This window comes from Oreochromis aureus, linkage group 16 (genome assembly GCF_013358895.1).
Source record: "Oreochromis aureus strain Israel breed Guangdong linkage group 16, ZZ_aureus, whole genome shotgun sequence".
Lineage (NCBI taxonomy): Eukaryota > Metazoa > Chordata > Actinopteri > Cichliformes > Cichlidae > Oreochromis > Oreochromis aureus.
In genome coordinates, this window is record NC_052957.1 from 23086589 (window position 1) to 23098797 (window position 12209).

The 12209-nt window shown below is 43.6% G+C and overlaps 1 protein-coding gene across 2 annotated transcripts in view; it reads left to right on the forward strand.

Annotated features, from left to right (window-relative positions):
• Positions 1-12209, forward strand: part of klf12b (Kruppel-like factor 12b) — a 38913-nt gene that overhangs the window by 20811 nt on the left and 5893 nt on the right. For both annotated transcript variants that reach the window (XM_031734484.2, XM_031734483.2), the window contains exons 3-5: positions 1156-1693; positions 5852-5987; positions 11654-11811. In XM_031734484.2, the coding sequence (XP_031590344.1) occupies positions 1156-1693; positions 5852-5987; positions 11654-11811 (832 nt within the window). The remainder of the gene's footprint in view (positions 1-1155; positions 1694-5851; positions 5988-11653; positions 11812-12209) is intronic.

Genomic DNA, 12209 nt, shown 5'->3' on the forward strand with positions numbered 1-12209 from the left:
AGTTTTTTTTTTTTTTTTGATTCATGGGGTTGTAACACTTCCTGTAGGCTGAAAACAAGTATACAAGTCTGGAGTAAAAATAGTAAGCTACTACATAAAAGAACACCCATACACACCACTCAGAAAAATTCGTAATTCACCGCAGATCGACTCTCAGTCAGCATTACATAAGGAGAAAGAAATGCGAGTCTCTGAAAACAAAAGTGAGCATGAAAACCCACATTAGAGAACATTTTTCATTTCTCCTGCAGCTGCTATTGGAGTGAAATTTTTTTTTTCCTTTTAATTTTAATGAGCTTTTCCTGTTTGATTATTTAAAAAAAAATAAAAAAATCCTGGACGTGCTCGCTCCCTGATGGCACTAACTGTGACTCAGCCTCTGAAAGGCTCCACTGTGAGGATCAACACTGCTTACCACACTTTGCAGCACCCACGTTGAGCAGAGTGAGCCGAGATCAGCCGCATCACATGCAACTCGGCTAATCTGACATTAGAACAAAGACCGCGATATCAAGTAAAGGGGCCAAAGTTTGGGAGCCCTTAGAAGCAAATAGTAGCAGGGCGAGCGTCACTTTTTCTACCGTGTGTGTTCTCTATTATCTTTTCCAAGTAAACAGGTTCCTGAAACGCGTGCAGACAGATGGAGAGGTTGTGTTACAGTCTGCTTGGTGTTAAGTGAAAGATGTGTTGAGGGATACGCTAAGCCACCAGCATTGGCCTTAGGAGGCCCATTTCTGAGAGACGGAGAGAGACGGTCAGGAAATTGAGCCCATATGATGTTTTTTCACCGTCACAAAGGAGATTTAAGAGAGAGACAAGGGGAGCCAAGAGAGCTGCGTTTGTGTGGGAGTCATGGAAAACAGGAGAAAAAGAGAGAGTGCAACCCAGGGCAGGAGAAGAGAACGAGGGAGCGAAAGGAGGCGAGTGTTAGAGACGTTATCTTTACTCGTGCGTTTAATCTGTGCGTGACATCATGCCAGTTTCACGGGAGAAGCTGAACTCTTAAATGAATATTTTGCTCTGTATCTGTGTTTCATATCAAATATTTCCACAAAAACTATTAGACCTTGGATTTCAGCTATAGAAACACTCTGTCTTTTGAGGTTAATGTATTTTGTGGCATTAAACTCATCACTGTCTCTCTTACGCCCACAGTCACCCAAAGTGCGCCCTTACACTGCGATGGACGGCGTCCCCTTTTTCCTCAGCAGAGTTAAACCGGAACCTCCCGAAGACCTGCTCGCCCACGACCTGCACTTCCACACGCAGACCGAGCCCGTCGACCTGTCCATCAACAAACCCCGCCCCTCCTCTTCATCCGCCACCACGATTTCATCGTCATCCCCCCTCAGATCCGCCTTCTCCCCGTCTTCGTTATCGTCGTCATCCTCCTCCTCCTCCTCTCCATCAGTTATCACCTCAGCCTCGTCGGTGCTCACATCGGGCCCTCTGGTTGCCCCGGGAACTGGGGTGAGAGGTCAGCCATATTTGCACATCCTGCACTCTGTGCCTCCGCCTCCATCCAGCCCTCTGAGCCTGCAGGGAGCCGGGAAGCTCGCCAGCCATGTTCACCGCATCCCAGTTGTGGTACAGTCACTGCCCCTCATGTACACCACTGCCGTTCGATCACCCTCCAGCCTCAACAATGCCATCATGCTACCTCTGCTGGATGAGGCCAAAAGCCAGGGCAAAGGTGAGACCCTGCTCTCTGAATTTGCTCTATATTTATACAGCTAACTTTGTTCTGTTGGGATTTCTATTAAAGCTCTGTCATTATTTTAATAAGATACACTGCAAAAGGTTCAACTATGATTCAGGTTTTGTGCTACTGCCTTTTTATTACATTTATATTTACTGAGCAGCCTGGGCCCCTGTGAAACTCTAGCCCCACATCTTTTTTTGGTGTATTTTGCATGTTCTGAGGCGTACTTGCAAGGAAACGTTGCCCTATGGTGCAACAAAGTCAAAATGATAAACATTTTAATGGTAGATTCAATAAAGAGAAGTTATATATTCTAGCTTCTCCTGGCCATTACATTACAAATACTGTGTAGGCTTACCACAACCCAAATCCACTGAGGGTTTTTGGACTTTTACCCTCTACCTCTGCAGTAGAGCTATCTCTCAGTGGGGAGGGGGGGTACTTTGAGCTGCTCCCTTATTTCCCAAGGGGTCACGACAGCGAATATATCCACTTGTTTGATTTGGCACCGATTTTACACCAGACGCCTTTCCTGACGCAACCCTCTCGATTATCTGTTGGAACCGGCCCTAGGAGTACGCCAGCCTGAGACTCCTCCCGGTCTCGAACTGGGGGTCTTTTCACATCTATGGCAAATGTGTAAACCGCTGCAACTATCTCTCAACACCTTTATCACTGAGCTCAAAGTCTGAAAGTCTTGCGTGGATCAATCTAATCGCTTTCTTTCTTTCCTACAAAATGAGCTACCTGCGATGCCCCGCAGGAAAAGATAAAGCAATACTTTCATAATGCAATTTCTGTGTTTGCAGCTAGTATTACCACGTTTTTCAGATTAAAATGTATCTCAGGGATACATATATTTCAAAAGTTTCTGAATTGAATTGCGTACTTTTTAAGGTCAATTTTTCTTCTACACCAGTGAGTTTTAATTAGGAAATCACGTTTTTGTTTTATTGAAAATTACAATTGTATTAAAAAATGTAATGGCTTACCACCTTGTTGGCGTGTTTCTCCACTGGTGGCCATGATGATTCCTGATCAGCCTGACTGAAGGATGGCCACTAACCTGAACCATGTGACCTAGATACTAAACCAGATTGGTTGAAACCTCTAATAGGATATTTAAGAGTTTGTAAGTGCTGGTACCTGTTCTTAGGCTCTACCTTTTGAGAAATATTACTTTTAAATCTGTTAACTCACTTAAAATAGGTTATAATCATAATAAGCTTCAATGTGTTCTTACTAAGAGGTGTATGAAAAGAGAAACCGCTCGCAGCTTTCTCTGGGAACAATTACAGAAGTTTTTTTGGCTGCACCTGGGTCAGATATAAGGGATGACACAGACTGACATTTAGCACTGAGGATTTTGAAATGTTAGAGGGGGAAAGCTCAGTGACAAGCTGTGTGGTTTGTTATCTGGCAGGTGTTCTGCTCTGTCTTTAGTCAACACATTGCTGAGAAGGCAGGCTGTCAGTGTCCATGCTTTCAGAATGGCCTCTCGGGCAAAAATGTTGCCCCTTCAGAGGGAAGATAAGGCTTAGAGCTTGAACGCCTTGTTCATGTTTAACAGCCTCCAGTGCAGGTAGCTTTCCCTCTGTCAAGAAGCAAAAGTCTGGGGTAGTCTGAGAGTTAGACCTCTCCGGCCTTGCCTTGGATGTGTTGTTGGTTTTCTCCCTGGGTGTGGTTTTACTGCCAACCACTGGATGCGAGCCTACAGTAGGTGTTTCTGTCCAAGTCTGAGCGGTACACAGGGCAACTGTTGGTTGTAAAAAGAGGTTGCTTCTTTTCACTCCATGCAGAAGGGATAGACACATTAAGGCTCACACCCGTGCATGTACAGTACGTACAAGCAAACAAGCAATGATATGTAATTAGAGCATGTGCTCAAACAGACACTCGGCCGGCTGGGTGGGGTGGTCCTCAGAGATGGGCGTTTTTTTTTTTTGGTTGTTGTTTTTTTTTTGTTGCTTTTTTAAATGCTAGATGTCAGCTCCCAGGGAGAGGAGAGAGGAAAAGAAGGAAGGATAGGGAAAAACAAGACTTGCATAATAGGGTGTGGATGGATATTGAAGATGGGTGGCACTCAAACAGACGCATGCACACACACATACACGCAGCAACATCAGCAGTGCCCGGCTCTGAACGCACCCAGCACAAAGGAAACGGGGTGGATGAGTGCTGGGTGTGGTGGACGCAGTTACTTTTAATGAGAGTGCAAACGGTTGAGAACCAGAACATTTGGCTATTTATTGCATTTAATATGATGTCTACAAAATCCACCATTCCACCATCAAAGCCAAATCAAAAATGAATTAAAGCCATAGAAAAAATATCTATATCTGTCTATCCATCTATATATAGAGAGAGAGGTTTTTTGTTCCTGCCTTATCTGGAATGTCAGGTGTCACTACTGGTCGGTGGTTAAACAAATAAGTTGTTGACATCAGGCAAATCCAAACTAAATCCAGCCCCCCTCCCACCCCCCACCAAGAAAACTTTAGTGCGATTATTAAAGTTCTCAGCGTAGATATGGGGTGCACACTCACACGCTTTTCACACACATACACAGGTTGGCCATCCTCTTTCAGAGAAGGCGGGTACCCTTTCTTTCACTGCTGTCTCCCTGTCTCCGGTAGGAGGTTGCCATGGAAACAGGGCTTGACTGGAAACAACAGGAGAGAAAGGAAGAAATCCGGTGCTCTGCCCACCTCTCCACCACTCCTCCTTTGTGTCCCTAGTTCAAAATACCCCCACCCTCCAATCCCCGTTTCCAACACGCGATGCATTTCTAGCTAATTACAGGTTTTCCATAGGGTTCGGCGAGCTGGTGACCACTCTGCATGTCTTAGTCTACAACAACAGCAGAAACCTTTAAAAGCAAAAGCTCCAACTGAGTTACAGCATTATTTCTGTGTCCAACGCCCCCCTCCAGTAATAACACCATGTCTGCTCCTAACTCTAGACCATTATTATGGGCCATTATGGCCACAGTCTCAGCTGAGAGGGCAGAGAAGGTGAAGTCCTGATAGCTTATAAAAGCACCCTGGCTTACAGTAGATGGGGATGTTGTAGAGCTCAGTGGAAAATACTGTATGTCTCAGTATATTCAGTGTTTCCGGTGATTTTAAGCAAGAATAGCCTTTACACAACCGTTAACAGTGTACATTTTTTTAAGTGCTGTGTTAGAATGCCCTGCTGCTAATTCTCCATCTACAGCATGTCTTTGTTTTTTCTTCTGATATTAATTTATTGTGTTATCCGGGATTTTCGCCGCATCTGTCCGCTGAAAGAGAAAGAATGGACAGAATGGCTCCAGGCTCTGGCAGTATATCTGATGAGCTGTCCAAGGGACAAGTTTTCACAGCTTGTGGAATAGATGTAACCTTACTGCGTAGCTCAAGAGACAGAAACCACTGAGCTCACTGGCTCAGAGGGTCATGGTTCAACAGCATTATGGTCTTTTGTTTTATTTTTTCGTGGTTTTGGTCCATGTTGTGCAAAAGGAAACAAGCACCTATATATACATTTTGCTTGTTAATTTTTGAGGTTGAAGAAATTAGCAGCTGATCTCTTCAGGTGTTGTGTACAGGTTCGTCGCTATGATGAATATGATTCTATTTCAGGTGCACATACTGTATAGAGCACCAGATGCTCACAGTTGCTCTCATGCGTGCACATGCTCTTTTAAGTTGGAAACAGTAACAAATGCGCAAATGTTTCCACACGCTGCTCACAGGCAGCAACAGCCAAACAGTGCTCCACCCTTTAGTCTTATCTTTGTGGTTGGAGGCAGATAGAGATTATGTGCACACGTGTGTCCTTTTCGCATGCTACTCTGTAAGTACGCAACCTCTGGGCACAGAGTCACGGTCGACTGTTCTGTCCTCCAGTTAAATGTTTCGTTTGATTGACAGCTCCTGAGAGAAAATACTGCCAAGTACTGAGGCCATCTCAACTCACGCTCAGCTACTACTATGCCAAATAATGGCACACAAAAGAATACTTTTGGGGTTATTCAGATGAAATAGTATATAAAGGAGTTAGTTCATTACAATTAGAAAGACGCACAATGTGATATGCCTTATAAGTTTACAGCGCCAGCTCCAGTTTCATGTGTCTGTCTCCCATGTCTGTGTCCCATCCTCACAGCACACATAGACCCCAACGGCCTGTCGCCAAGGCAGATCAAAAGTGACAGCGATGACGATGACCTGCCAAACGTGACCTTGGACAGTGTTAATGAGACCGGCTCTACCGCGCTGTCTATAGCCCGTGCTGTACAAGAGTGAGTATCTTCAGTTTTTTTTCTTGAACACACGCCGGAAATCCTGGCGCTGACTTTTTCTTCTTTGCTAACTTTAAAGCCATAAATGAAATGTGGATCTCTGCCATGAGTTGGTTCAGCGTTATGACAACAAGATGCTCAGAAGTATGTGGCTTTGGTAATTGCGTTCTTTACCAGTGACCGGTGTTAAATTTGGTTATATGAAAGTTTCAGTTTGTTCCACTGGTGTGTTGTTGTTAGTGCTGGGGAAAGTAAATTTATGCGAACTACTGTTACTTTGCTTTATTACTGAGCCAAATAGTTAATAATGACAGCACAGCAGAGCTCTTTATTAAAATAAGTAGCACTCTGCATTGCATAAAGGGGAAAGAAAAACAGCTCACAGAAATAATGCATGAAGCTTAATACACGTAAATGTGTTTTATATTATAACATCTTATCATGTGTGCACACATTTATTAGAGGCTTTTATTTTGAAAATGTAATCATCTTCAATGGATTTAATATGGTAAAATTGAAAAAAAAAAATTCCCTTTAGTCATCCAAGCCAGTGATGTTGCAGTCTTGAATTTTTGAATAGACAGAGCACAGAGTGCTAATATGTTTTTGTGACTCCCTGGAGGAGGGCGTCATTATCAGACCCGTTGTAATCCTTAGCATTGTGCATTTCCGTGTGGTTTTATAACCGCTCTTCCACTCTTTGGATGTGTCTGCGTGGGCGTGCATCTATATGCCTGTATGCATATGGCTCAGACATACTTTATGCCCTGTTCGGCCTACAGACATCAACTCCTGCCGTGCCAGTCCATCTGTGTTGAAATGAAAAGTTGATGACAGCGTATAGAATTCTTATTCTATAAAGGGAGGAAATCAGATGCAGAGAAGCATTTGGCTCGGCCCTGTCCTTGTTGCGCTGCTGCTCATAAACCCAGAACAGTCATAATTGCCAGCCTGGCTAGACTCAAGTTAATACCCATCGGACTTTTATTTAGACTAACTGTAAGGAAAGTATTCCAGGACTCCTTGAGAATCCTGCTAATGCCGTAGCGACATTAACAAGGCTGCCGGCACTCACTGTGTTTTGTAATGTTCTAGCTGGTAGGTTTGACATTGTGTACTAGATGTTGTATTGTTTGTTTGTCATCGATTGGCTGTGTGACCATCTACTGTAATTAACCTAAATGTTTTATTGTAGTTCCAAAGTACAGCACATAATAGCAAAGCTGTGGTTCAGGGGTACAAGTATAAGTTGCTGTGCTTCAGACACACACAAACACACACGCACCGGAGGACTCAGGTTTCGATGCAGGTTATTGAAAGGGACAGGCGTGCCCCTGAGTGCCACACGTGGGCACCGGGTGGTCAGAGGAGAACAGAGGTTGGCAGGACACAACCTTTCACAGCCCAAGCTTTCACTATGGAGATAAATCACCAGCCAGGGTTAGCATTGCCCTGCCAGGGCCTGCCCACACACTCACTTCTCTGTGTGCAAAGTGCAGACTGTGCTGTGTGGAAACTCCTGTGTGCACGCTGTGTATGCGACTGTGACTGTGCGTGCGTGTGTGTTAGTGTGAAAAAAAAAAGTATGTGTGCACTTCTGTAAGTATTAATCCTCCGGTGTATGTGTGTGTGTTTTGTACTGTATGCATGCACGTGTTTTCTGCACAGTGGACAGAACAGCTGGTTCCAGAAGGAGGTCAGCCATTGTCAACAGGAACACAGACTTGCATGTTTGTCTGTGAAAAACAAAGCAGTCTGTAGTCTTCTTGAGTTACACGCCGGTTTGGCCACAGAGAGGAAGAATGTGCGTTGTGTGTTGACATAGCACATGCACTCGATGGACATCTGCACCGCAACAGAAGCCGACTTATAAACATATCAGTCCACTGCGTCGCTATATTGCCTTTCTTTTCATTTAAATGTGTACGCTGCGTGTGTGGAAAGAGCAGCTTTACATAATTTGGCAGCCACATTTACACAAGCAGTCACCCGGAGAGCATCAGAGAGGCGAGGTGTAAGGGCGGAGGATGGGAGTGCCTGCAGCCTCCAATCCAGGTATCCATATATAAATAAATGAGTGAAAGGAGAGTTGGGTAGAGAGCGAGTTTGTGTGTATCATGTGCTACTTGGTCAACCTCCTCCATATTCATGCGTTTCCCTGGGGATCAGAGGATAGGCTATTGTGGGAGAGCGCGAGTGAAAGAGAGGAAGACAGAGAGGAGAGGTGTGTGAGGCTGGGGGCAGGGGCTTGTGTTGGGAGGGTTGTCTCTGTTGAAGTCTGGCGGGTCCCCAAGGACCTGGGGGGCCAGAGAGCAGGTGGAGGGAGGAGATGTGGGCGAGGTGAGGGGTAGTATCCTCGGACAGGTACAGGAATGCCCGGTGGGCAGTGTTCCAGCGCACACATACACGAACTCGAGCACTCCCTTTCCTGTTTTCTTGATAATTCCACCAGTGCCTTGAAGCGGGTTGTGCTGTTGCTGTGCTCAAGCCGGTGTTATGACCCCGCTGCGGGTGAGGAGTTAGAGAAATATGTATTGTGCTTGTATTGTGGGAAATCCCTAATACAGGTGACACAAACTCATTCCCCATGCTCCCCGTCTTTCTGTCGTACGGGTAGAGCCCAGCGGATGATGAGGGGAGAAAAAACAACCCAAAAGGGGGAAACAAAGGAACAAAAACAGAGGTTAGCTCTGTTTGAAATTATTCTCAGCTGTACTTCCCATTTCTTTCTGCTACTTCGGGAGACACAAACAGACACATTCATACAAGCATTATGCTGCGGTGACTCAGGGTTCAAGGCAGAGTGAGTTTTCCTCTGGGCTCTAATGAGAAAATACAACCAATTCGCGGTCACACAAGAACTATATTATAAGCATGAAAGACCCAAAGAGATACATTTTGTATGTTTTCTTGCATTTAGGATTATGATTAGATTTAAAAAAATGACAAAATTAATTTATGTATCTGTAATGAGGTAGTAAAAGTGAAGACTTCTTGTGCGTTTACAACGCTATCGTTGAAAAGCACCGAATTCCTGCCACTTTTTTTCTTGTTAAATGCTCTCAATTGACATCTATTAGATTATCAAAATAGTCATATAGTATAGAATAGTAATGATCAGGCAAATCGCATGACTGTACGTGTGCAGCAGGAGCTTAAATCAATAGATCTAGTAATAACTCTGTCACAGTATTTCATATTCAGTTCTCTTTAAGCCTTTAACTTTTATGGCTATTTTTCAATTATGCACTGAATTCTGCTCACTGGCTTTTTTGTTGTGACCCAATTTCCTCACTTGAATCATTAAAATGTCATTTAAGCGGGATTAGAAGTTTTCCACTGTTTACCTTTATGTCACTGGTGAGCGGTGGTGAGCAATGGCCGTTCTTCTTTGAGAACTGGAACATTTCTCACTTAATTTTTTTTTTTTTTTTTTTAATACAGATGCACAGAACGTCTATAAATACTCCCACTACTGATTAAACCAATCTGTCACTGAGCTCTTGAAACGCAGCAGCGTTGTATTCGGTGAAATAATTTATGATGGTTGCTTGTTCTTTGTTTTAGAAGCTGTTGTGCTCAGACCTTCCTAAATTATATCATAATCATGAAGTCACTTCATGGATGAAGTCAGAATGTAAACATCCGCCTCATCTGCTCGATGGTCTGAGCTCAGAGTGTTTCCACTGGCTCTCCTCTTTACTTTCCTGGGCAGACACACACACACACACACACACACACAGAGTTCTACAGCACCTCTGACTCTAAAGGGCCCTCTAAATTTTCATCTAGATTATATGTGTTGCGGTAACCTCATCAATCATTTCGAGAAAAGGAGTTTAACTCTTCGTCTAAAATTCTTCATTTGTTTTGTCATCACGTTACACTGCGATATTCCCTGAGCTTAGAGAGTGAGAGAGAGAGAGAGAGAGAGAAATGAGAGGGGAAATGGAGTTCACTTCATATCTGACCCGTGTGCTCATTTCCTGTACAGCTTCAGATTGGCAGTAAGCCAAGAGTAACAGGTGATCTGTATGCATGCGTGCGCTTCTGTTTCAGTGTATTTATATAGCCTGCGTGTAGCTGTGTGTGTATCTTTATTGTGCGTGTATACTGTATCTGCATTTGACTGTGCTTTGGTGTAAGACAGAGAGACAGGAAGTGGGTTGTGTGCGGTGGAGACAGTTCACTGGAGGGCCTGTCTGGCAGCCCCTGTTCCTCTGACATGATTTTAGCAGTTCCTCCTCCCGCTACTCTGCTTTTATTTTACCCACTTCACCCTTTTACCTGTTTCCGAGCCTCACAGCATAGGCAGAGAACCCTGTTAAATATATCCCAGAAATATCACTCCTCCCCCCCTTTACAAAACAGAGATGTTCTTGTTTTTGCTCAATATCGTATCTCAGTTTTTCTCGCCAGTTTGCCGGCTGTGTGCACGAGTCATGTGTTGTGTAAAAAGGTGCTCACTGTTGCACAGTCAACAATCATGGGCGAGGCATGAACTTCTGACCACCTCTTGCTGCCTTCTGGATTTCTCTCTGGGTTGTGTGCTTGTGCGCAGCGCTGCCTTCAGAACACAAAGATGACAGTACATTCAGATTAACTACAGATATGATGACTGTACTCTGCAACTGCGCTCACAAACACTGGCAAGTCAGGCATGCATGTGAAACCGCACACACATGCTCACTGACACAGGCACACACTTTGCAGCATTGCTTCACAATGACAAATACAGTAGACGGTGATACTGACTGCTTGTTGGAGAGGAAATGCCAAAATGCAATGAGTACATAAATTACTCAGAAGCTGTTAAACTGACTCAACTACACAGAGATTTAAAAAAAACTTCTTCATCTCACCACTTTGGAACCATACGAATATCAGCCCTCTTACCTTACGTACTTTTTCAGAGGTACTTAAGTAGAGCTGCACTGCCACCTGCTGGCAAAGCTGCTGCTCTGCCACCTTCAATCTGTCTATCTTTCAATATTCACTGTATACTGTCTTTTTTTTGCATTTCAACTTACATATATGTTGATTTCGTTTAGAAACGCACTACGTTTTTACAAAAAAGAGATAAAATGGTTGTACTTATTTAGGACATCAAAATCATCCACAAATCAGAAGACTGGTGGTTTGACTCCTAGAGTCTGACATATTGAAATGTCTTTGGGTAAGATGAACCCCAAATCGGTGCTGGTGTGTGACTGTGAGCTCTAGATCAAGCGCATAAAGCGAAGTGCTGTATGAACGTCTTTGTGCATTGTGTGCTTCCAGTGTAAACGCATAGTGAGCTCTCACTAAGCACACAAAAGCACTCTGTAAATACCAGTCTGTCTTTTATCTACACACCCTTTCCTCTCTTAACACAATAACTAGTGACATTACCGCCGGTATGACAGTTATGTTTTATGTTCTTTTTGTTGCATAAAACAAAAACATTAACCTTTTATTGCAAATGGTGAATGGTGCAATAATGCGTGTTAAATAAACACTGCAATATTCTTCAGCAGGTTTTGAATTGAAATGTACTTAACTTTAATTTCAAAATGACTGACTTACTCTTCAAAACTCTCATCAACTGCTCTTTATCATGGGAGAAGATAAAGACATCGTCAGACTCTCATAATGTTATCTGTTGCTACTTTTTGTCCTCCTCGCAGTTCCATGTCCCCGTTCAGTATCGACAGCATACGGCGTCCTCGGAGGTCGGAGTCACCGGATTCCAAAAAGAGAAGAATCCACAGATGTGACTTTGAGGGGTGCAATAAGGTGTACACCAAAAGCTCGCATTTAAAAGCACACCGGAGGACGCATACAGGTCAGTAAATCTACGTGTGAGAACATGTTGTTGTGAAATGCTGTTATTTTATTTTGATGCTGTTAAATGCTGTTTGTTTAAGTCTAAGTGAGGTGGCATTTGCATTTTGAGAAAGTTACCCGGTGTGTCCGCTGAAAACCACTTTAGAGTCTTGACTCACTGAAGAAGAGCGTTGAGCAGCTAAACTTAAATATTTGGTTAATGCTAAATCAAGACTTAGACGAGAGGAACCTGAAGAACAAATGAAAATAAAGAAAAATACAAGGAAGTGAAAACAATTCATTTGAAGTGAATGAGATTAGATTGACTCAGATATGACCTCTAAATGCATCGTGCCTGCCAGTTTTTCAACATCCTTTAGTTCATGTATACGACCTGACTAAGTGCTGTGTATACAT